The sequence below is a fragment of the Carettochelys insculpta genome, chromosome 24 (assembly GCF_033958435.1).
Source record: "Carettochelys insculpta isolate YL-2023 chromosome 24, ASM3395843v1, whole genome shotgun sequence".
In the NCBI taxonomy this organism is placed as follows: domain Eukaryota; kingdom Metazoa; phylum Chordata; order Testudines; family Carettochelyidae; genus Carettochelys; species Carettochelys insculpta.
Genome location: NC_134160.1, coordinates 7,309,942 through 7,335,772, shown reverse-complemented (window position 1 = coordinate 7,335,772; position 25,831 = coordinate 7,309,942). Strand labels below are relative to the sequence as shown.

General features: G+C 45.9%; 1 protein-coding gene and 3 non-coding genes across 5 annotated transcripts; all 4 read left to right on the top strand.

Annotated features, from left to right (window-relative positions):
• Positions 1 to 218: 218 nt before the first annotated feature.
• On the top strand, positions 219 to 23,659 carry PABPC4 (poly(A) binding protein cytoplasmic 4). Of its 2 annotated transcripts, XM_074976460.1 has the most exons (15): positions 222 to 1,565; positions 12,319 to 12,512; positions 13,353 to 13,468; positions 13,922 to 14,061; positions 14,333 to 14,427; positions 15,434 to 15,571; positions 16,245 to 16,340; positions 17,355 to 17,627; positions 17,875 to 17,962; positions 19,323 to 19,442; positions 20,590 to 20,717; positions 21,875 to 21,968; positions 22,586 to 22,716; positions 22,811 to 22,910; positions 23,293 to 23,659. In XM_074976460.1, the coding sequence occupies exons 1-14, from the start codon at positions 1,373 to 1,375 to the stop codon at positions 22,895 to 22,897; spliced, it is 1,893 nt and encodes a 630-aa protein (XP_074832561.1). In that variant the 5' UTR covers positions 222 to 1,372; the 3' UTR covers positions 22,898 to 22,910; positions 23,293 to 23,659. The 2 variants fall into 2 exon arrangements, 1 of the variants encoding a protein (XP_074832561.1); XR_012642456.1 differs by lacking the exon at positions 23,293 to 23,659 and having other exon boundaries at positions 219 to 1,565; positions 22,521 to 22,716.
• On the top strand, positions 15,942 to 16,075 carry LOC142001438 (small nucleolar RNA SNORA55). The gene has a single exon (XR_012642484.1). It is a non-coding gene; the product is annotated as a small nucleolar RNA SNORA55 (small nucleolar RNA).
• LOC142001440 (small nucleolar RNA SNORA55) lies at positions 16,778 to 16,894 on the top strand. The gene has a single exon (XR_012642486.1). It is a non-coding gene; the product is annotated as a small nucleolar RNA SNORA55 (small nucleolar RNA).
• LOC142001439 (small nucleolar RNA SNORA55) lies at positions 19,600 to 19,733 on the top strand. The gene has a single exon (XR_012642485.1). It is a non-coding gene; the product is annotated as a small nucleolar RNA SNORA55 (small nucleolar RNA).
• Positions 23,660 to 25,831: the final 2,172 nt, after the last annotated feature.

Below are 25,831 nucleotides of genomic sequence, written 5' to 3'. Positions count from 1 at the left end.
GCGGCGCCCCCCACCCCCGCGTCCGTGGGTCGGTCCCGTCCGTCTGTCAGGCCGCCCCTGCCCCTCGTCCGTGGGTCGGTCCCGTCCATCCTCCTGCGTCCGTTTATCGGTCCTGTGTGGCTTTCCCCTCCCCCCCCCCCTTCGTCCGTGGGTCGGTCGCTTGCTGGTCCGTCCGTCCGTCCGTCCACCCCCCCCCCGTGTCCGTGGGTCTGCCCGCCTCGCCCCCCCCCCCCCCCGCCGGTCCGCGTGCCCGGCCCGCCCTTTTGTCCCCGGGTCTGCCCAGGCCCCACGTTTCTCTCCCACCCGCCCATCGGGTGAGCCAGTCTCCCAGGCCCGGGTCTGCCTGTCTGCCCCTTCCCCGCGCCTTTCCCACGGTCGGTCTGTCCCCTGGGTCGTCCCCCCGCCCCGTCTGTCGGTCTGTCTGCCAGTGCGCCCTCTTCGCGCTCCACGTGGGTCTCTGTCTGTCTCCCTCATCGGTGTCTGTCTGCGCCATCCATTACACCGCGTGTCTGCCCCTGGGGAAAGTACCAGCCGGGCTCCTCCAAGCCAGTATTTATTAGTCTAGTCCGAGGAACCGGGTTATATTTTATATAAATATATCAGCATAGCCTTTGCCTCTTACGGAAAAGGGAAAAAAAGCTATAATTACATAGTGCAAAGTTTCTTATTTTTTTCCCTAAAGTTTTTTTTTGTTTTTTTTTTTTACCGGAGGCAATAACATAACGCAGCGGCCTCAGGCTTTGAGGTCTGAAGGATTTGGAAGAAATAATATATTTAAAAAGGAGAAATATTTTTTTTAATTGACCTGTTTTGCCTTTGGAAATTAAGGGGGGAAAATCTCCACAGTGTGGAGGAGGCCTTGGAGTTATTTTTTTGTTGTGTGGGTCTGCAGTGGGGTTTGGACTCTTGCTTGTGGAGGTCTTCTTTTTTTGTTTTATTTTTGGGGGGGCTTTTGTTTTGCCTAATTCCAGGCATTTCTCCATCCTGCTGCATTCTCTCTTCCTCTCCCAGGGCCTGAGCTAAATCAAAACACCCATCTCCCAACAATTCTGTTTCCAGTCCCAAATTACCCCACAATCTATTCTTGCAGTGATCCCTCAATCTGCTGCTGTGACTTTCCAGTCCTGGCAAATCATTCTGCTTTTAACCTGACTTTCCACTGGCCTCAACTTCCTTCTGTGACTCTTTAGTCTCTTCTACCCAGAAGGTGACCCTCCCCCTTTCCCACTTCAACATCTGTTAGCCCCAGATTAGTGTTTGGGGGTGTTTTTTGGGTCAAATACCCATTTGAATTCAGTTTTTAAAACTTCTGGTCAAAAAAAAAAGTAACACAATAAAATAGTTTCTGGTGGGAGTGCGTATTGGGTTGAAGATGAATACAGCTGCTAGTAGCTACCCAATGGCATCATTGTATGTGGGTGACCTGCACCCCGATGTCACAGAGGCTATGTTATATGAAAAGTTCAGCCCTGCTGGGCCTGTACTCTCCATCCGAGTCTGCAGGGATATGATCACCCGTCGCTCACTGGGATATGCCTATGTCAACTTCCAGCAGCCAGCTGATGGTAAGTTGGACACACATGCCCATTCTTCCTCCTTTTCTCTGAATTGTCCTGCTGTTTTTTTGTTAAGTTCTCTCCACGCCCCCATGCAATCACTGAGTTGTGAACTACAGTGATGGGGTAAACAAATTCATAACAGCTTTGATTTGCTCCTTGTTCTGAACCTGGAAAGGTATTAACCAATTCACATCTTCAGAGTCCTTTGCAAATCTTAACTAATCTCCACAGATAAGCACATAAGTGCTATTGAAGTGGGTCTGTCCCAGGAAAGCTCATCACCTACTAAAGTATTGTGTTAGTCTTTGAAGTGCTAAATGGCTGCTGGGTTTTTTTGTTAGAATACAGACTAACATGGTGGCAACCTCACTGTTACTATTTGCCAAAAATCAGTTTCCCTGGGCTCACTTTTTCTGACTCATTTGAGAATGAAACGTTTGTCCTTTCCCTTTCCTGGCTTGTCCTGCTTTTAAGCTTCATGCCTGGATTTTTATCCAATCAGTTATCTTAAAGGAAGGTCAAGGCTGATCAGCATAAGGCCAGACCTTCAGTCTGAATGATTGTAAACAAGTCTTCTGGTTCCCATCTGGAGACTTGGGAGGTACAGTGGGTCGAGGATTGTTAATGTCTGGGGTTATATCTACAGTGAGTTGTAAAATGTATGGGAGCAAGACTGAGGCTGGCACTGCAGCATAAGCAACAATGCAGATCAGCAATGGGCAATCTAGGCTAGCGAGTAGGCTGTGTGAGTGGCCCTCCTTCATCTCAGCGGGCCACAAGATTGTTATAACCAAGATAATTTCACAGGGTAGGATAGTTTTGCAACTGTTCTTGCATAGCTAGAATTTGCAGGGTGTGCCAGTTGAACTGTAGCAGAACTCTGATTGGCTGCAGAGAGCACTCGTGGCTCTTATAGTAAGTGTTGTTTGCAATCAGCACATGCCTCACTTCACATGCCGTTGCTTTACATGCATGGCACTTTAGTAATACCAGAAGGGGGAAAAAAGCTATGCAGACAGAAACCAGCAGAATCTGGCGACCCTGCATGTGGGGCAAGGTAAACAAAATATCTCATGGGCCACACAGAGACCCTCAATGTGGCACATGTGGGCCACAGAATTGCCCACCACCACTATAGGCGTTTGAGCTCAGGTTGTGAAGCCCTCCCCATATCCTGGGCTTCAGTGCCTGAGCTTGAACATGTTGTAGCCCCTGTGTGTAGACCCGGGTGCACTGCCTCACTCTCACAGGTTTTAAAATTCTGGTTAGACATACCTTGGGTACGATCTAGTTTGCTGTTAGTTGTGAAATTGTAATGCAGCATTGACTCATGCTTTTTCTATCCTTTAAAAAAGGAATACACACAGCTAACATGAGGCCCTAATGGCAGACATACAAAACTAATGGTGCGTTGGTTGGCTTAGGCACTGTTCAGGTAGATGTCCTTGGCCACAGCAGCAGAGATTTGAGAAGGATGGAGCAGAGGAGGTCAATTTTTAGTATGTCCTTATCCAAAGGAAAAGCTGGGTCAGCGTTTTCTGTCCTAGTTCCCACAGTCTTACATTACAGACAGTGCTAAGTGTTGTCTGGTGTTGTGACTTAGCAGCATCTTTACATGATATAAATCTCTAGTATGGTGCGATTTGCTGTAAAAAGGAGTAATTTTTTTTAACTTTAATCCAGGAATAATTTGTGTCCACACAAACTTTAGTTATCTGTGAAAATTAACCTTTTTTTAGATCCAGGTTTAAGAATACAAATCATGGTCTCATTGGCACACAAAGGAATACATGGTCCTTCAGTCATGATCTTTATAGTCTGTAGTAATTATTATAGTTACTAGATAAATGATGTATTCCTGTAGCCCAGCAGTTCCCAACCTTTTTGAGATGGTGACCCATTTTGACAATTCAATAAGACTTTGTGACTCAAGGCAATTGAAAACCAGGGGGAGGTTCTCCCCCTTGCAGCCCCAAACCGCTCCCCTGCCCCCAGACTTAAACGGCTCACAGCTCCAAACTACTTCCTCCCACCAACCTAACTCACATGAGCTCCCCTGCTGCCCCCCCGCCACTGTTTATTCGCTGGGCAGCTGCCTCCTCTACACAGCTCCACCCAGCCTCCTACTCCCTTCCCCCACCTGCAACACAGGCAGTTCTCTGCAGCACTGAAATGGGACCAATTTAATTGGTTTAATGGCTCAATCCCTCCTGCCAGGGACTGGGAGCTGGAGGAGAAGTCATCAGGTGGCAACATCTGGAGCTGCAAATGGCTCCTTAAAGAGCCACATAGCCAATGACCCTTATCAGATCTAATGGTGACCCCTGTTTGGGTCAGGATCCATAGGTTTGGAATCCCTGTTCTAACCTATAGAGTAGCAGCACCTACAAGGCTGAATTCTTACATAAAACAGCGTGGCCTTGATTTTTATGCAGCTGCAGGTTTCTGTTCTGCCTCCTGATACTTGAAACTGGGGTAGCATCTCCCTCTTCTTCCAGTAGTGCTGATTGCTTTGAATGGCTCTTTTGCTCTACTGATGTGTTACTAAAAATTACCTCATATCCCAATAATTTTTTTCAGACATGGAGCTTTTAGAGCTGCTTCATACACAGGCCAAGCAAAGTATGATGTGGTTTAAGACTTAACAGTAAGAAGGGATGGATTTGAGATAGGTGCACTACAACTCACCCCCTTCTCCTGCCCCTGACCTCCAGGTTGATGTAAGATACATAACTTCAGCTATGCAAATATTGTAGTCAACATACTTACCGTGATGCATCTGACTAAGTGGATCGTTGCCCACAAAGGCTTATGCTCCAATAAGTCTGTTAGTCTATAAGGTCCCACAGGACTTCTTATTTTTGAAGATACAAACTAACATGGCTACCTGTCTGATACTTACCATGGTGTCTTTCATGCAGTAGGATCAATGGGAACTGCTCTCCCATTGATTCCACCTACTCTTTTTGTTCTGGTGGAGTACCGAAGGTGATGGGAAAGCACTTGAAGGTTGATTTAGCGTGTGTAAGTAGATATGATAAATCGCCTGCAGATGGATGGATCCCCTGCAGCATGGAGCCACTGTGTAGAGAAGATAAGCACCTAGGTTGTACACGTGGTTCTCTTCTTGGTCCTGTAACTTTTAGTGTTATTACCACTAACAATGTACTGTGAACAGAGAAGTATTTTATAAATGTTAACTGATCCTTACAGGCTGGGAGAAGTCTTGTATTATCTCCTCTCTGCTTGCAAAGAGTCAGGTGGCGCTGGGGAACTGGCAGTGGAAACAAGGCCAAGTGGGAATCAGGCATCAGATTAGATGAACACAAGGGTGTATCCATCTGGGCAAAGGAAGAGATACAGGAAAATGTAGCCATGTAAACTTTTTCCCACTGTAGCTTTTCTAAAGCTGAGAATGTGGCAGACAAGAGGGCAGTTTTAAAGGGGTCCTTGAGTATTATAAAAGTACATAGGAAATTAAAGGATCAGAATGTTGCCCTTTTAGCAAATATATGAATGATTAGTTATGTGTTCTCAAACTATTAAAATGCCTTGTCATGCATAAACAGTAGCAAACAGGTGGATTTCCAATATAAGCCAAGATCACTTTTCGCTGCAATAAATAGGCAGGTATTTGAGGGTGGGGCTGCTTCATACTTGGCTTCCAGTGAGGCAGCAGGCATTCTAGAAACTCTCTGCTGAAGTAACACTGGCACAGTGGAAGGTGTTTAGTTACTTGTAGGTTAAGGAGTCTAGAGGACTTAAACATGGGAAGCCTAGTCACTGAGAAATGTGTGGGAAGGAGAAACTGCCAAATTCCCATTCTTTTCTCAAAAAGAATTTCTTCTAAATTTCCCCTAAGTGGCAATCCCTGCTTCACATGTTATTTTGAGGCATGAATAAGAGACAATTTCTGCAATAAGCGAAAATTGTCAGACACTGTGGAAAGACAAGGCCATTAGCGGTACATCACAGTCTCTTCATAACACAGACTTATTGTGGAAGAACAGACTGCATTTCAACTTGCAAAAATTTAATCTTCTCTTTTAAAGATGGCACCTACTTCACGCTGCATGAAAGGACATACTGGTATCCGTGCAGAGAAGGAAGGATATGCATATATTTCTGCATTTTGCCACAATGCTATTTGCCATGCTCTAAGGGGTCTTTTTTGTGAATATTATTGTAGGAAGTTTCAAAGTTGCATTGCAGCACAAGGTAAAAATATTCATCACAGCCATAGGAAGAACAGACTACTCTGTGTTCAGAAGTTGCCTTCAAAGGACGAATGCACATGCAAAGACTCCATGACAGTCTGCAGCACCTTCCACTGAAGGATCAAAGTGATGTGTATCCATAAAGCAATCATGTCTGTTCCTCTCTGTGAAGAAAGTATTCTCATCTTATAGGTAGGGAAACTGCAGCCCAGACATTGCAATGTCTGCAGCCCAGACATTGACCTGGCCAAGGTCACATGGCTAATCTTTGTCAGAGCCTGGAACAGGAGTCACAACTCACTTGCAGTCCTGTGTGGTGGCCTATAACTTTCTATACGAAGGACACTTGCAACTCAAATAGCGCACACCAACTGCTTTTTTTACATACTTTTTGTTAGCTAATTACGTGGTACCAGGCATTGCAGTAGTGATCTCCTGGGTGGACAGTGTCTTGGCTAGGAAACATCAAAGGCATACTGGTTGAAGGAGGATTGTTTTTGTGGAAAGAGTCTACCTTGGATTGTGCTTCACTTTGGCATAGGAATGAGTGACTGTCAACTTCCAGGCATGATGTACTACAGTAGGTAGCCTGACCAAGAGAATGCGCCACTATTTTGGCTGATGTTTAGGTTGATAAGTGTGGCCTTTAAATTGGTTCTCTTCTGAATAAAACATCTAAGAAAATTCTTTCAGCTTCATAATTAGGTGAGAATTCAATATGAGTGTTTTATGTTGTGCCATTGGGGGAGGGATAGCTCAGTGGTTTGACCCTTGGCCTGCTAAACCCAGGGTTGACTTCAATCTTTGAGGGGGCAATTTAGGGATCTGGAGAAGAAGGGGGAAAAAAGTGTGTGTGGGGGGGGGGGGGGGGGGGGGGGGGAAGGGAGATAGTGCTTTGTCCTGCCAAGAGGGGAGGGGACTTGACTCTGATCTCCCAAGGTCTCTTCCAGTTCTAGGAGATGTGTATCTCCATATATTATCATGGTTCCGTTTTCATAACCTGGCACAACCAGCTGCAGGTTTTGTTTTAAAAACCAATAATAATTCAACAGACAAGCTTTCATATGGATTTGTAAGTGCAGGTAAGCCCATCGTATAAGCCCTTGGGAAGAGAAATCATCCCCTCCAAGAATCTTAACACAAAGTCAACAGATGGAATGCAGTGTGACCACTTAGATGTTCGGTTCTTATTGCTGAGACCAGGAGCATATTTCCAGAAATCTGAGGGGTAGCTTTTCCATAGCTGTACAATGTGATCAGCCTGCAAAAGGCTACTTTAAATATTGTATTTACATATTATCTTTGCTATCAGGCAGGAAGAGCTTGCTTTTGTGCTAATTCGTTCCAGGGCTGTCATAAGAAGGTAACCTATATAATCTGTCTCACAGAGCTGGAAGGGACCTCCAGAGGTCATCAAGTCCAGCCCCACCCCACCCCACCCCCGACCTCAGCTTCCCCAGACTCTTGGGAGGCCCCTCAAGGGTTGAGCTCAGAACCCTGGGTTTACAAGGCCCATGCTCTAACCACAGCCATGTTGGTCTCTAGGTATTAGACTAGGTGGGTGAGATTCTCTTACTGCACCAATTTGCAGTAAAACATGTCACCTAACCTACCTTCTCTGTCTCTTAAGGATCTTGGTACTCCTCCAGTACCAAGTCAGTAATACCAACAAAAGTTTGTAGTGTAGACAAGGGCTAAGAAATCTTGAAAAAGCTTGTATGCAAAGGACTTCTTACTTCATTCAGTGTTTTCTTTAACAGACCCACACCATCATTTGACTCAGGCCCATGAGATGTTCATGCCTAATAACTGCTTCTCCTGTAGTGTCCCTGATACAATACCCAAGATGACTTAAAACATTTTGTCTGCAAAGAAATTCTTTGCCACGCCTTCCCTTCTTCAAGGACGTAAAATGAAGAATCGTTCCATTGTCTTTCTGGAGTTAAATTTAAAAGCTGTGCTCAAGTAACATACAAAAAGGTAGAGCGAATGTTGGCTCTGTTTGGAAGGATGACAGGAATCAGGAGACAGACAGACGCAAGGACTGAAGTTAGGGATGTTAAAGGTTAACTGGTAAACCTTATTCATTTGGCTTACCAGTTACAGTAAACCAGTGCAGGGTAGTGCAGGCTCTTACCTGCCAATGGCCTGTGGGGGAGGGGTGACTGGGGAGGCCACTCCAGCAGAGACTGGGGCTCCTTCAGCCCAGCTGGAGTATCTCACCCTGCAGTGTGCCCAGGGCCATCCTGGACTGGGTTGGGTTGGAGCAGTCTCCCCTGCTGCTACTCTCCAACCCATTTAATCGCTTAGCCAATTCAAAGGGATTTTACGTCCCTGATTGAAATGGCTGAATCTTTGGCCTAAATAGAACTAAAAGTGGAAGTGATTTTTTTAGATCAGAGAAATGAACTGGCGTTAGGGTGTGGAGCTAATTCAAGCCACCCATGGCCATTCACTGAAGTGCTGTGATTTTGCCTTTTCTTCCTCACAGGGGAAGATGTAAACTTCCCTAAAGCACTGAGAGAATCTATTTGGGACCATCAGCGTCTTTAAGCTGACTTCAAGCAGCAGACAGTAATACTGTGGTCCAATGTGTTAACAGAGACAGCAGCACAATAGATCCTGCACCCAAAGCAGTAGCCATAGAAGAGCTAAAAGAATATGGGAGTGGGATCGTAACTAGTCAGTGGCTCAATAATTGCTATAGAGTTTCAGAATTCATTCTGGTTGCATGCCTCTGCTTCAGACTGCTTGTCACTCTCAACAGGAGCCCTGTTTCAGTTGCAAATGGTATATAGTATTAGTTTGTGTCCTGGCCAGCACATGCCTCTGGAGGACCTCACCCTGCTATAAATAAATGTTGCCAAATTCAACAAGCTGGATGTAGTTGCCTTTTGAAGTGCCTACTGGAAAGGGACTGTGGTAAGCTGCACATTGCTGAAAGAATGCTGTTCATTCAGACTGTAGCAGTTGAGGAATAAATTGAGTATGCCACTTGATTGAATTGAATCTTTTTAATTAAACCAAGTTAGCTCAGTCCCTGTGGCAAATGTGTTTTTTTGTTGGGCAGTTTTTGCATGTTCCCTACCCTTTGCAAGTGCATAGTGCAGGGACAAGTGAGAGGGAATTTTCAGCCATGTGAGAGGAGTAGAGGCTTCTGACTCTTGAATAGAAAAGCCATTTTTGTAATAGCTGGAACCTTCCCATTTAAGAAATAAAATAAGAGTTCAGACAGACAAACATTTCAAGGTGGTCTAGGTGATGTTTGTCATGAGTTTTGTGGTAGTCGAACTCCATGCAGACTTGAAGATAATCCACAAAGTAATTGATTGCATAGAAAATGTTGGATTCTCTAGATCCTCTCTCATCTGCAGCTAGAGATCAATTAGTGGCAGGTGCAGTCAGCAGACTATCAAAATCACATTTCTTTGAAATTTGCTGCTGCTATGGTCTAGCCAATGATTTTCACATCTTTGGCTCTGAAAAAGGAAGAGTCTAGGAAAAACTATTTCACCAGAAGTGTGGTAGAGCACTGGAATGTGTTATTGAAAGAGGTGGTAGCATCTCCATCCCTAGAGGTTTTTAAGTCCAAGCTTGACATAGTCATGGCTGGAATGATTTAGTTAGGGTTGCTCCTGCTTTGGGCAGAGGGCTGGACTTGATGACATTCTGAGGTCTCTTCCAGTCATAGAATTCTATGGTTCTATAAAAACCATCCATCAGGAAAAACTCAGTGCCTCAAATCCAGTTAATTTGTTGTTAGGGCAGGGCAGCCAGGACAAGGGGTCTTACCTGGGCTTTGGGCAGACATGGTAGGACTGCTGCAGCATGACCAGGGCTGGGCCCTCACCTGCCCCTGCAGGGGGTTGGGCCAGGGTCGCTGTCCCTACTGTCAGTGCCAGGGCATCTACAATGCAACCGGTTTCTCGCGGAGCAGCCCAATGCAGCTGGCAGTCCAGTTAACCAGTTATCAAGCATTCTGTTAAGCCTGATGCTTACTAGATAGGCAGTTAACCTTATATGTACCTAGGTCCGTCCTCTTTTTCTCCTGCCTCATACTGGGAATTGGTTTTCCCTTTCTCTTCCCCTGTATGCTATGGGAGTTCTTTCTGGCATAGAAGTGTGTGTTCTGAGCATCTGAATTTCATGAACAAGAGCCTGATGTGCACAGTAATGGTTCTTTTAATATACCCATGGGTAGCAGAAATAGAATCTCATGGGGGGTTACCATGTGGGTTAAAAGTCAGTCTGTACTGCTGAGGTTTTAGAATTTAGGTGGCTTCTCTGTTTACAATAAAGCAGATTTCTTTCTGATTTCTCCTGTCACTCTCTGGTGCTATCTTTAGAGTGGGTTGCTAAAGCACCATTTTTGCCTACTAAGCTACATGTGGATCTCTCAAATTTCTTTCCCTCATTACATGTTTTTGCACCTCCCCTTGTTCCTGCACAAACAGGGAGAAGAATCCCTCTTGGGCCTCACAGTTTGCAAGCCTAGCAAGGCATAGCAATACTGGTAGAGTTGTAGCAGGAAACTCCATTGTGTGAACAGAGCTTTGGCTGGCAAAGGAATTCACCTGCTACTAAAGCTTAAACCAGTTCCCCAAAAGTGTCATCCGTTCTGGCAAATGAAAGTTTTTGCCAGTGTAACTGCAGCTACACAGGTATAGCAATGTTGGTTAGGGGTGCGATTTTTTTTTTTAACATCATTTTTGTGTTGGCAGAAGTCCTCGTGTAGACTGTTATGCTGGCAAAGTGCTTCTGTAGATATAACTTTGGAGCACTGAAACAACCCATACTGGCAAATGGTTTCTAGTGTGAGCCAGGCCTTACAAGGCATTATGGGGATTTTGGGCAAAATAGTGAACATGTATTGTAAAGATGTATCATACAGTCTGTCCCTTGGACCCCACCTCCATGACTTCCTTTCCCCCAGGAAAGGAATTTCTACCAGCTGTCTGCGTAGCTCAGAGGTCATCAACCTTTCCGATGAGGCGTGCCAAAATTTGACCTGTAACCTCTATGTATGGTCCGAGTGCCTATGATACTTTGTAAAGTCACTAATAATCCTACTTACAACAGCTTAATTAATAAATAAAGTATGATGCAGAGCTTTACCATTTAGGTGGTGGTTGGTAACATTAGCTGGTCTTCAGTTAATCCACAGGTGGCATGGCTTTGAGCAAGCTCCCGGCTGCACAGGGAAGAGGGGTAGGCGGAGCAGGGCTGAACTCCTGCCTTGCATGCCAGTGAAGATCAGCTCTTGGTACCTGTGCCGGCGGTTGCTGACCCTGATGTAGAAGAAAAAGAACTTCCTGGTTCACTTTGAGTAAAAGGAGGTCTGAGGACAAATATTTTTACCTCAGATATTAAAGCACTTTCTGAAAATGGGCAAGTACTTGTCTTTTGTAATAGGCTCCATGTCCTTCAGTGAGCCGGCTGTAGAACTGGGGGCAGAATCATATAGGCCCACGTCTAGACTAGAAGATCACTGATGGCATATTGGGGTGCATTAGGAGAAGCATTTCCAGCAGATCTAGGGAAGTTGTTATTCTCCTCTACTCAGCACTGGCGAGGCCACATCTAGAATGTTGCGTCCGGTTCTGGGCCCCCCAGTATAGAAAGGATGTGGACGCATTGGAGTGGGTTCAGTGGAGGGCAATGAAAATGATTAAGGGGCTGGAGCACATGACCTATGAGGAGGGGCTGAGAGATTTGTGCTTATTTCGTTTGCAGAAGAGAAGACTGAGGGGTGATTTGACAGCAGCCTTCAGCTGCCTGAAAGGGGACTCTAAAGAGGATGGATAGAGACTGTTCCTGGTGATGACAGATGGCAGAACAAGGAGCAATGGTCTGAAGTTACAGAGGGAGAGGTGTAGGTTAGATATTAGGAAAATCTTATTTCAGCAGGAGGGTGGTGAAGCACTGGAATGCGTCACTGAGAGTGGTGGTGGAATCTCTATCCCTAGAGGTTTTTAAGTCCTGGCTTGATGTGGTCCTGGCTGGAATGATTTAGTTGGGGCTGATCCTGCTTTGGGCAGGGGGCTAGATTAGATGACTTCCTGAGATCCCTTCCAGCCCTAGAATTCTGTGATTCTATTTTCAACTAAGTAAGCTCAAACTTCATTGAAAAAAGCATCTTTTTTTCCTAGATGAGACAAAGCGTAGGTGTCTTTTTTCTCAGCCCTGTCTTCTGATTGCTAAACCATGCTATCATTCTCATGAAAAGTAATCTATACTAAACCCCTTGTATTATAGTCTTGTAAACGTGACTAGTGACCTTGCTGAAAATACGTCAATTTAAAACAAGCAATGGGGTCTTTTTTTTTAAAAAAATAAACTTAACGTCTAATCTCACAATGAAGGTCAGTTAACCATTGGAGTTACTGGCCAAAGGATTTTACTAAGGCCTTATCCATTCAGTGTTTAGGAGATTACATAAACTGCAAGTACTTCAAAGAAAGGTCGCTGATGCATTAGCATTTCAGCTTTCTCCGTCATCATGCTGCAGAAGCTTGTTCTTCCTGACTTTCTTCTCTTCACAGCTGAGCGTGCCCTAGACACCATGAACTTCGATGTGATCAAAGGCAAACCCATACGCATAATGTGGTCTCAACGGGACCCTTCCCTGAGGAAGTCAGGGGTTGGGAATGTCTTCATCAAGAATCTGGACAAATCCATAGACAACAAGGCACTTTATGACACATTCTCAGCCTTTGGGAATATCTTGTCCTGCAAGGTGAGACTTAGCTCTCTTCCCTAAACCCTGAAAACCCACCCTTGTGTAAGAATCCACCTTCAATAACACTGGTTTGACCCAACTAAACACAGAACGGGAGTGAAAGCAGGAGTGTCCTCCTTGACTTGTGCAAGGGAGTGTTCAAAAACAGCAGAAAAGGACACAGCTGAGCAGAAAAGGGAAGCTTATTAAAGCAGAACTTGATCTTGGGTCATCAAGGCACAGAGCTTGCACTGCCTTGGAAGCCTCTCCTTAAAATGCCTCTCTGACTCCGTCCCTTGGCAAGTCTTGTTTTTCCTTGTCGACATGCTGCTTTTGTGAGTACAACAAATGGGAAAGCTGCTCTTCTCTGCAGCTGAAGATACCAGCAAGAGCACAGGTTTCAGGCTGGGAAACAATGGGTTAATGTTTGTTTCGGTTGTAGCTGTCATGTGCTTTAAATCGGAGACTCTGAACAGGAGCCATATTAGGTCAGGCTTATGCTTCTGTAGAGAGCATCATTCATAGGACTTAGAGCTGCAAAAAGGGGAGGAAGTATCATCTGCTATTCCCAGAATATAAAGCTGAGGAAGGAGTTAAAGTACCTTGCTCAAGGCCACACAACAAGTAGATGGCACGTTGTGGACCAGAACTTCCTATCTGCAGGACTGTACTGCTCTCCTGTGTTTAGTTTTCATTATTATTAATTTGTGTGGCGCCAAGAACCAGAACCCCGTTTTCATTTCATTTGCCCCTTCTGTGTAAATTAGGGAAAACGGGGGATATCTCAGCTGTTATCCTGTAACCAGCATTGTCTGTCTTAACGCAGAGCTGATGCTCTGCTTTGTTCATCTCTTGCAGGTGGTGTGTGATGAGAATGGCTCTAAGGGCTACGCATTTGTGCACTTTGAGACCCAGGATGCTGCAGACAGAGCCATCGAGAAGATGAATGGCATGCTGCTAAACGACCGCAAAGTGTGAGTGTCACAGCCAGCAGCAGCAACGATCGCATGAACCATGATGCATCTCGGTATTAACAGGGAACACACAAGGCTACTGGTTCTCCTGGCCCCAGCCTTGGCCTGCTACCTCTCCACTACAGGGCTGGTGAGTTTCCCTGCCCAAGCCACAGCCTGCTCCCTCTCCATTACAGGGCTGATGGATCTCCCTGGCCCAGCTGTGACCTGTTACCTCTCCACTAATGGGCTGGGTGGGTATCTTTGCCCTACACTCTCCACTGCACTGCTGGGTGGGCATCTTTGGCCTGCCAGCTCTCCACAATAGGACAGTTGATACTTTTGCTTGGTCTTTGGCCTGCTACATTTCCCCCACCTCCTATCAGACACTCATCTTTATCCCACTGCACATCACATATCCACCCTTGAAAACCAGTTTGTTTTCCTCATCAACACTCACTCTTTTCTTTTCAGATTTGTCGGGCGGTTCAAGTCCCGTAAAGAACGGGAGGCTGAGCTGGGAGCCAAAGCAAAGGAGTTCACCAATGTTTACATTAAAAACTTTGGGGACGACATGGACGATGAGAGACTAAAGGAGCTCTTCAGCAAATACGGTAAATGCAATTTTGCTGCCACTGCAAGCCTTGCACCTGCACATTAATTCACACAAGGGCTGCCAACTGTGGCCACTACCCCTAAGTCCTTTTGAGGACAGAGAAGCAGGATAATCCTGACAGAATGTGCAGTTGTTGGACAGGAGACAGGCTGGGACACAGTGAATGAAAGAAATCCAGGTGTTAGGGGGAGCTTTAGTTTTGATTTTGACAGTCCCTTTTGGAAATGTAGTGTAGCTAATGCCCTGCTAACTGTGTCCCTCGGCAACAGGCAAGACACTGAGCGTTAAGGTGATGACAGATCCCATGGGAAAGTCCAAAGGCTTTGGCTTCGTGAGCTTTGAAAAACATGAAGATGCCAACAAGGTATGAAACCGTTTTCATTCTAGTTATGTCTTAATATGGACGTAAGCCCATCACCTAGCATAGGGAGGAGAACACTCAGGAAAGCTTAGCACTGAGGGTGTTCAGAGTTCACTCAACTAGTTTCTGCACTTCAAATTGATTATTCAAGGTTAAAGACCATGTTGCCCTAAACTGCTGGATTTGTATGGTACTGTGTAGGCCGAGTCACCGGAATGGTGTTTGATCAGGCAGCATTTCTGCAGGACACAAGGTGGGGCAGATGTTTGGGAGTGTGTGGACCTGGCACATGATGCTCAGGATGCTTTTCCCTCAGAGTAGGCCTGACAAGTTAGGCCCTGTAGTCTAGGGCTAAATTATGTGTGAGTTCATATCTCAGAGAGCTGGAAGGGACCTCAAAAGGTCATTGAGTCTTGTCTCCTAAACTCACAGCAGGACGTACTTCTATCCCGGATGGATTTTTTTAATCTAACCTGCCCCAAAACCTTGAAAGGCCCCTTCAAGGGCTGAGCTCACAATGCTGGGTTTACAAGGCCCATGCTCTATCCACTGAACTATCATCCTCCCCCCTCCCCCCCCATCGCTACTCAGAGGCAGGTAAGTCCATTGCAGATACTCAACTCTAGCTACAGCAATTGCATAGCTACAGTAGCCCTCCCTTACTCATAATAGTAGTACAGGGATTGACTGCTGATCCCTGGTAGGTTGATTTTGCACATCTCCACCAGGCACATGAAATTGAACCCCAGAAGATCAATCCTGAGTGGGTCAATATTCCGGGTAATGTAGGCATGGCCTAAGTCTGAAATGTAGAGTGAGCTGTGTAAAGATGTTTCCTGCTGATAACATCAGTTTGTATTTTACCAAGCCTTTATTAAAATACAACACAAAAGAAATGTTGCAGAAGAGGAGGCTGGGTTGTTGGCACACGAGTGGGCAGTAATAGGAGCAGCAGCTGGGGCTTTGTTTCACCATTTGACATGAATTTTCTGTTTGAACCCCTGGCCAGGCAGTGGAGGAAATGAATGGAAAAGATATCAATGGAAAAATGGTATTTGTAGGCCGGGCACAGAAGAAAGTAGAACGTCAGGCAGAGCTGAAACGGAAGTTTGAGCAGCTGAAACAAGAAAGAATCAGCAGGTACCAGGTAAGACAACATGCATTGCTGTTCTGGAAGTAGACACTCCTCTTCAGACACAAGTATACTGGTGGACTTAAAGGGAGATTGGCTAGTCTTATTTGTCATCTTGAAATACTGACCTCTAGAATTAAAGGCAATCACCCAGGGTTGGCAGAGGGAACTCCAGGAGTCACAGCTATGGTAGCAGATTGAAATTTTTATTGGCATGTTGAGAATGAAGTCTGGGATTTTAAGGACCATCAGTGTGAAGTCTCCAGCATGCAGTCTCTCCTGTACTTAGGAAGACTGATCCCCCACATGGATGACCAAAGGTAGCAGAGACCAGGACATCTTCTGTGGTTGTGGCTTGTGATGAAGCTAAGTCGGGATACAGTTGGCATCTGAATCTTTCCTGCTCCTTGCAGTGCAGTGCAGGACTGGGGACATATGATGCTACAGAAAAGCAGAGGAAATCCAGACAGGCTTCTTTCCATTTGTACTGGGACTTGTCTCTACAACTCTGCTACATTTCCTGCCCATTGTCATTGGCGGGGAGATAACTCTGAGTCTGGATCGTTTCTATAGCTCAGAAGTTTGGCACATACGGAATATTGAGCAGCTATATCTAACTACGCCATTTCTTCATTGATGTGGCTGTCTTTCCTACTGTAGTCTCATGTATTAGCATTTTCTCTTTTAGGGTGTTAACCTGTACATTAAGAACCTGGATGACACTATTGATGATGAAAAGCTGAGGAAGGAGTTTTCGCCCTTTGGATCTATCACAAGTGCCAAGGTATTGTCAAGGTTTATAGATGTTTTGATTTCGAGGCCTGAATGGGAGTTTTCCATCTGCGTTGACTGAGAGAGCTGTGTGCTCCCTCTGCAGCCAATCAAACTGCTGCTACAATTCAGTTGGCACACCATGCGAACTCTAGGTGCATAAAGTGCAATTAGCAACACTGCCCTGTCCTGGGAGACTTTCTTGGTTGTGACAATCTTGCAGCCTGCTGAGATGATGGAGAGTGGCTTATGCAGGCCACTCACTAGTCTAGGTTGCCCATTGCTGAACTAGAATGTGTTTTTTTTACTTGAGATTTAAATTGAAAACTCTGCTTTATCACTAATGAGGTCAGGAGGTGGGAAATGGCAAACTCACTTGTGTTTGAAGTTGACGCCATCCTCGCATATGAGATGCCCAGGAATGCAGCGTTGTCATGCAGTTTAAAAGGTGCACCTGCATCTTTCCCATTCCTTGCAGTGCAGTGTGGGCCTGGGGACACATGGTGCTAACAGCAAAGCAGAGTAAATCCAGTCAGGTGGTTTTGTCTCTACAACTCTGCAACATTTCTCCTCTCGCAGGAGGCTGTGGGGATTGACTAGGGTAAAATGATGCAGCTTGTATGTATTGGCAGGAAATAGAGCTTTCATTGGAAGTAGCAACAATTGATGCGTTGCTAGTGAACCTACTCCCTGTAGACAGCAGCGTTCCTGCTAATTTTGTCCGTCCATGCTTGGAATAAATGTTGTTCATGTGTACCAAAGTATGTGTGGATGTGCACCACCTGTAGAAACACATGCTGGCTGTGGGTGCTCTGCTAATCATCTAGACATTACCTAAATCTCTCTTGGGTGGGAACCCAAGTGCTCAGCGTGCAGGAAACACTGGACAGCAGCCCCTTCCTGATAAAAGAGCACTGAGCACTTACTCCCCTGAATTGCGACTAGGTTGCTATGACTCTGTCTAGAGAATCCCTTGTGACATGGACCTGCCTTCACAATGCTGCCATTCTGTCAATCCTCATTTCAGGTGATGCTGGAAGATGGACGAAGCAAAGGGTTTGGCTTTGTCTGCTTTTCCTCTCCTGAAGAAGCTACCAAAGCTGTGACTGAGATGAATGGGCGTATCGTGGGCTCCAAGCCATTGTATGTTGCACTGGCACAGAGGAAAGAGGAGCGAAAGGCCCACCTCACTAACCAGTATATGCAGCGCATTGCTGGAATGAGAGCTCTGCCTGCCAACACAATCATTAACCAGTTCCAGCCAGCAGCTGGAGGATACTTCATGCCTGCTGTGCCCCAGGTAAGCCCAGCTGAGTCATTATGGCTTTACTATCTGCTTGACTTGAACCTCCGATGCTGCAGCTTCAAGGACTTGGTTGAGTTTTTCACATTAGAAGTTGCAGCCGGGTGAGGTACCAGGTGCATGGGGTTCATTTGGTGGCTTCCCAGCTGGGCTCACAGTCAAGGTATCAAAACCTGTTGGAAACGCTTTTAAGATCACTGGGTTCAGTATGGCTCCTTCATTGGTTTTTTGTCCTCCTCCTCAGGCTCAGAGCAGACCCACTTACTATGCACCTAGTCAGATGACGCAGATGAGACCCAACCCGCGCTGGCAGCAAGGCGGGAGACCTCAAGGTGAGCATCCTGGAAATGGAGGGGTGGTTTTAAAGTACCTGCAGCCCTTGAGCCACTGGAGCGCCACCTGGCTGCCCCCTGCCCTCCCAGCACTTTGGGGCACACAGATTGCCTGATTCTCACTCCATCTCCACTCCTCCCCCTCCCTTCCAGAGATGGAATGCTGTGAACAGCTGATTTGCAGTGTTCCAGCTCTGGGAGGGAGGGGGAGGAGCAGGGACAGAGTGCAAATCAGGCAATTTACATGCTCCAAAAGTGCTGGGAGGGAGGGAAGCAGCAGGTAAGTGCACGGTTTTGGCACTCCAGTGCGCAAGAAGTGCTTGTGGAAGTGTGGCCACAGATGGAATTGCAGTGGGCTGCAGGCTGTTACAGCCCATTGATGGGAAAGAGGGCCACTCATGCAGCCCACCCACTGCTAGTGGTTGACCACCCCTTTCTAAGGGCATGTCTATACTATCTGCCAGATCCACGAGCAGAGATCAATCCAGCAAGAGCCAATTATCGCTTCTAATGTAAACATGATAAATGGGCCGTTAAGCACTCTCCCGCCGACTCCAGTACTCCGCCAGAACTCTCCCGCCGACTCCAGTACTCCGCCAGAACTCCAGTACACTCTCCCGCCGACTCCAGAACTCCGCCAGAACTCCAGTACACTCTCCCGCCGACTCCAGTACTCCGCCAGAACTTGAAGCATAAGTGGAGTCAATGGGGAAAGTGTCTGCTATCAGCTCTCTGCAGTGAAGACACTGCAGTATATAGCTCTGAGTACCTTGACTTCAACTATGTGACTGACAGAGCTGAAGGTGCATTGCTTAGGTCAATTGCCCATGGTAGCGTCATCAAGGCCTTTGCTGTCTGATTATCCTCCTCTGTTGGTTCTATGTCTGATGCCTTTTGTGCCGTGAGAGACAGGCAGAAGAGTGCTGTTGTCGTACCAGAGGAAAGAACCTACTGGATATCATTCTTGGTCAAGGGCTGGGATGCCAGATGGTGAGGTGCGCCCACTCTCACTGGTGACTGAAATCCCTTCTAGGCAATATCCACACACCTGATTACAGCTGTTGGTTGATTTGGCTCTGCTGTGCCCGTTTCAGAGACCTGCCACCTGTCTGACTGGGGCATACTCTAGTGTCTCTTGTGCATTGGTCCAAATGCAGTCTGCTCGGGTTTCTAGAGCCAGAATTGCCTCCCTCTTTCCAGACTGAGCAGGGGTGACAGCAAGGATGAAGACTTTCCACTAAGTCCCCTTCCTTGGCTCCATCCCTAAGGCATGAGTGCACAAGTGGTGGTCCAGGAGTTCATAATCATTTTGTGCATTGAGATTTTATTTTCCTGTCATTGCCCTTCTCTCTCCCCTCAGGCTTCCAGGGCATTCCGAATGCCATGCGCCAGTCTGGCCCACGCCCAGCATTGCGCCATCTGGCTCCTGCTGGCAACACTCAGGCTTCTCGTGGCCTCCCTGCTGCTGCCCAGAGAGTTGGTAAGCAGCTGGCTCTTACTTTCTTCTCTGAGAGCGGAAGTGGGGGCTGCAGAGTCTCCTGTGTTTCTGAAGCCTGATGCAAGATGTGCGTGGCAGGAGGCAGCATTGGAGCACACAGTTGTATGAGATACTCCCCACCTATGTTACGGCAAAGAGAGCACCTAAATCTTTCCCATTCCTTGCGGTGCAGTGCAGGCCTGGGGACAGCTGGTGCTACAGTACAGTAGAGGAAATCCAGACAAGTTCTTTTGCATTTAGACTGGGACTTGTCTCTACAACTCTGCAACAGTACCAATGTTCTCACTAATTTTTTCCATCCATGGTGTGTAATAAATTTTGCTAGGTGCACCACCAGTAGAAACAAATGCTGCCAGCTGTGGGTGCTCTGCTAATGAGCTGGGTGGCATTTGAATCTCTCCTGCATGGGTGGCCATGCATGCAGTTTACAAGGAATACCGCTTACTGCCCTGGTTATCATGGAGCTCTGTGTGATTAGGGAGGTTTCTCTGGAGTTAGACGTTCAGCTAACTCCGTTGCTGGGGATGTAAGGAGTAAAGATGTAAAACAGGAGCTATTGCTGATTTAAGATGATAGAGGAAAAAAGCCCTTCTGAAGGTGGCTCAGTGCTTTCTGGAGTATAATTCTAGAGAGCTGCTGGTGGCCCTCTTCCACTGTAGCATAAAAGGAATTAATTTCTGTGATTTGGGACCCAGGTTAGCTATTCCAGGGTGAAATACAGGCAGCAGGATAATTAGTCTCTTTCCAAACTGTGTCTGATGCAACAAACTGAATATTACACCGCTCAGAATAATTTGGCAGGTAAGGAGCCTCTTCAGCTGCTGGTTATGTTGCACAAGGGCAGCACCTCAAGAAATTTTAGTTTCAAGTTATATGTATTAAGAAGCTGCATTGTGCAAAACAGGGCCTGGTCCAGCTTCATCCAGGACAGCCCTCTGGCTGAGAAACACTGTCTCTCGGTCGCTGAAAAGTATGGGTTTGGCTGTGAATTGAAGGCAGTGGTATGTAGCTGTGCTTCACAAATTCCACACTGTTCACATCAAATTAGAAGCACACTGGGCTTCAGACTTTTGTGTGCTACACGCTTCTGTGCATGTGTGTAATTTGTTATCTTCCTCTTCCTTTGTAGGCGTTGCCGCTGCGGCTCCGAACTTAGCTCCTCGTCCACCTGTAACTGTCCCTGCTCCCAGAGCAGTTCCTCCTTACAAATATGCCTCAGCTGTCCGCAGCCCACACCCGGCAGTACAGCCATTGCAGGTACTACGAGGGTCTGTGTTACAGCTACAAGTGGTGACGTTAGACTGTAGTTGCTACAGGAGCAGCTTGTACAGCTTTTAAACTTGACTGTAAAGTGGATTTTTCTAGAAAGGTCAGATTACTTTGGTAATCTTACAGACAGACACATGGCAGAATTTGGGAAGCTGGTTGTATTCCTCCTCTGACTTAGCTCTCCTTGTCATGCTCAATCCAATCGTCTTGGATAGCCTTGAAGGCCCTTTTTCACAGGGACAGTTTTCTTGGGTCCTTGCCCCCAACTTTGTCTCTGGCCTCAACTGCATTGCATCTTAGCCAGGTTGGGTAGCACGCAGCCTTTATCAAGGGATCCTTGACAATGCAGCTAGGCCAGTGATTGCCAGTCTATTTATATCTGAGGCCTGCATATGTGACCCACAGTGTGTTACCTGGGCTGTAGGCTGAGGACCACAGCATACCTCCTCCACTTCCCCCACAGTCCTCTCTGCCCAGCACCCCTGTCCAGAGCAGGACCAAGATCAGGCCCCTGGGGCAGGCAGCTGGAACATGGACTCTCCACATAGGATCTGGCAGCTGGATCTTAAACCCTGCAGCATGGCCAGGCAGCAAGCAACCAGACCCTGCTGCCCAAGGCTGGAGCCTGGTACCCTGCACTGTGGGACTGGGCAGACAGATTGGCCCCCAGAAGTGCAAACCCACCTAAATCCTGGGGATGCTGCCCCCAACCTACCCACAGACCCGCTCTGGGCCACAGCCGTGTGCTAATTAGGCCACAGGTTGAGCACTACTGAGCTATACCCCAGGCACACCTCTGTATTGTTGCAGCAGACTGGAGTCTTACAGTTGTCCCAGCATTATATTTCCCTGTTGAGCAGTCTTGTCCCTCACAGCTCTAAAGCTACACAGCTGTAAAGGGTGTTCACGCAAGCAACACGCTTCCAGCTCCCAAGATTCCTTTCTGAGGCTTGATTGGTTCAGTGCAGGACTGGCAGGGTGCATTTAATTCACAGTCCTATGGTAGGCCTTCCCAGCTGGCCAGGCTCTGTCACAGACCTGTATGTCCTTGGGGGGGAGCTAGATGTTCTCTTCCTGTCTCTGAACAAAAACCAGCCCTTCTCTTCCACACTTCACTTACTGAATTCTCCTATTGTTTCTCACAGGCACCTCAGCCTGCAGTACACGTACAGGGACAGGAACCTTTAACGGCTTCCATGCTGGCTGCTGCCCCTCCCCAGGAGCAGAAACAGATGCTGGGTAAGTGAGGAAGAAGTGCCACCAGGGCTATAAGGAAGCAAACACATTCCTCTTGATCATATTCTAATTCAGGACACTTCCTGGGAGTTGGGAAGCATCAGCCTTTCACAAATTAGGACACTCCAGTCTCACGTGTAAAAGCAAGTGGACATTTGTGTAACAAAATCCCTTCTGTGGTGTGTGTACAGATAATGGCTATGAGCACAGGGGTATAACGATTGTGCTTTAAAAGGTTTATTTCATTAGAACTGCAGGTTCCACTTCTAGTAGCGTTGTCTCAGCGTTGTTGAACTGCATTCAGTTGATTTATATAGAGATCTTTCCAGTGTCTTGTCTGCTCTGCAGGGATATGAACCTCCTTATGGCACTTCTGGACCAAAATTTTCCACTGCCTTGTCTGCCTGGGGACTGCCCTTTACCCTGCATTTGGCAGTGTCCCACAGTGGTTTCACATGCATATACTTTTAAAGTTTTGAGAACAAAGTTCTACAGATATGAAAAGTTAATGTTCCTGCTCAACGTTAGATGCTAGTGATTTACCTTCCCTCTTAGGCATAACTGCTGCAGGGTCCCTCAGCGCATTCTGCAAGGACCATCTGTTTGAATTGTTTTCCCAGGAGAACGTTTGTTCCCCCTGATCCAAGCTATGCACCCCAGCCTTGCGGGGAAGATTACAGGAATGCTGCTAGAGATTGACAATTCAGAGCTACTGCACATGCTGGAGTCTCCAGAATCTCTCCGATCAAAAGTAAATTCCTATGCCCTTTGTAGCTAGCAGGCTGAATTCACAAGTTTGGCTGGAGAGTGAAAATGGATCTTCTTTGATCATTTGTCTACCCCAGGTGGAAGAGGCTGTCGCAGTGTTGCAGGCTCACCAAGCAAAGAAAGAAGCTGCCCAGAAGGTGGGCGTGGTTTCTGCTACCTCCTAAACTAAGAAGACTGGTGGGTGTATTTCTATTCTCATTTTCACTATCAGAGTAACTAGAATATTGTTTCAGGTGTCAGAGAAGTAGCAGGGGTAGCCATGTAGTCAGTAGCCACAAAAAAAGACAGTATCACCTCTTCTTGCACTAAATATTATATGAAGTCTTCCCATCTGGGAGACAGTCACTTTAAAATGACAGCCAATCTGTCTGCCAAGTCATTTTAAAGTACAAATGTGCAGATTGGATAGTAAACTTGCTCCTTATATTGGAGGCGGGGGGGTTGTTTTTTTAATGGGTTGGTAATTTTGGATATTAGCTTGGTCCTGACCAGCATGCCATGTTGCCTGTAGAGAATTTATTTTTTAACTGTTTCCCGCCCCCCCCCCCCCCCGCTACAGGATGCAAAGAAGCCAAATAGCTCCTTCACAGACGACAGCTCAGGATGTTTGTGGATACTCTCCGCTGTCCTGCAGATCTCAATGCCATGCAATGTATCACACAACTATACTGCATTTTGTAAATTACTCTTTACAAAAATCTATTTAAGAATTCCATGAAACGTTAGGTTTCCAAGACCAGGATTAAGTTTGCAAGCTTTATCTTTGCAGCCAGGACAGAGCTAACCTTTGTGTTTTCTAAGCAGGACGTTGAGGATTTCTGATTGAAAGTTGTTTTTTTTTTTCGTTTTTTTTTCGGGTTTGGTTTTTAACTGAACAATCCAGTTTGTGAAGTCTGGGAAGTGTTTATCAATAAAGGAATAAAACCTTTCATTAACTGGGTCTTTTCCCTGTCTATTGTGCATAAACACACTGAATTTTACTTGCCAGAAGAACAGGTGTCACATGATTTGAAAACTGAAGTGTGATTTAATGTCACCATTTTCTCTCAGCAGAACAATCCTGGCTACCAATCAGTCATGCTAAAATATCACTTTACATTTTACTTCAAACTATGCACTGTTGGGTCTGATCAGTAGTTGAATGACAGACCTTTAAAAGAAGGTGTATTGAGTTTGTAAGGGTGACACAGTGTTCTGATATGGTATTGGGTGACATTTTTGTCAGATAAATGCGAGAGAAGGGGTTCTGATTACTTTCCATTTACAATTCCTAAAGCATTTTGCAAAAGTGGAAGAGATCTGGCTGTTCTTGTCACTGAACGTACTGTGTATCTTTGTTTTGTCTGCATTTTCAATTTGGATATTTTATTTCACGTCCTTCTAACAGCTGCTTAAAATTGTGCTGTGCTAGTAAACTATTCTGCCCCTTAGAGGTGGCTGCATTTCAGTGGCAGCTGATTCTGAGTTTGAGGGCATTCTTTGGCATAAAAAGCATTATATAAGTGACTTAACAGGGAGAGCACCACAAGGTAGCATTTGTAATGTCAAAGAATTTAAGGGACTATGTGGGAGGGGAAAAAAACCGCCACCAAACTAGAAAGCACACTTCAGCTTCTCTGCAAAATGAGACTAATGCTTACATCACCAGGGAGCTAAGGTTTAATATAGCATTGCAAACCATTTGAGATTCTTGGACAAAAGGTGCTAGAAAAGTATAAAGTGTTTTCTTGGTCTCTAGATTTAAATTAACCTCAATTTCCCACATTGCCAATTTACAGTGTTTTTGTGAGCAGGCCAGGGTACCGAAATATACAAAATCCCATTTCTCAAGTGTGGTCTTTAACACTGTACATAAACCCCCATGAATACAAGAAACTGGCAGAGCAAAAAGGCACAAATGCAGGGTCCTGCATTGCCTGGGGCAAGTCACAAAGCAAAGAATTTGGGATTCTAATGATACTGAATCCTTGAAGTGGGAAACTGAACAATAGATTGCCCGTAGATATTATGAAAAATTGGGTACAGTTTGCATATTGGACTGATTGTCTTACCTGACCACTATATTACTGCTTCTGCTCCCCAGCATCAGTACCACTGTTCATAAATTTAAAGCTGGAAAATGGGTAAGTTGCAGTCTTGGGGTATGTATGACACTTAGCACAATAACTTACTGATTACTCAGAAAAGCAGTTTACTGAGCACCCCAGAGACATGCAGAGCTTTGTGAAACTTATTAGGCACAGAAAATTGGCACTGGACTCAGGCTAATGCAGCTCTTGCAAGCAAGTTTTATGATCATTGAACCCCTGGCCATTCACGATCTGAGTTTCAGCATGGTAACTAGCCCAATTTAGTCTATCAGACAATTTGCATTAAGTCCTGCATCCAACCAGGTGTACATAAATAGCTTGTAATGATATCTGATGCTGTTTCTCTCACCTGTGGTTTGCAATGACAACTAGCTGATACTAGGCTGGAGAGAACCACCTTAGTCTGTAGCTTCACAAATAAAAAGCAGTCGTGTAGCACCTTAAGGAGTAACAAATTGATTAAGTAATGAGCTTTCATGGGTAAGATCCACTTCAAATTATACTGTCTGTCTATACATAGGCTAAGGAAATGGGTTTTACCCACAAAAGTCATTGCTTAATAAATTTGTTACTCTTTACGGTGCTACAGGACTGCTTGTTATTTGTGAAGCTGATATGTGAATTGAAATTAATTTCCCCTCTTTCCTGGGAAAGATTTCACTTGGGGGGTTACTAATTCATAGATTCAAAGGCTAAACTAGACCCTCTGATATTATACAGTCTACCCCACTGTACAGCACAAACCTGAGAACTCTTCCTCTGCCTAAAAATTCCTACGTTTTTCTGCAACATCCAATCTCAAATTAAAAAATTGTCCACAGGGGACTTCTACCCTCCCCCTGGGGCTGTTGTTCCAGCTGTTGAAAATGTACATCTCATTTCTTCTCTGAACTTGTTTCCCTGCAACTCCTGGCTGTGGACTGCTGTTATCCATCTCTTTACTAAAGCCATATTTACTTATCCCCCACGTACGTACTTTAAAGACTGTAATCCAGTCAGCCCTGAGCC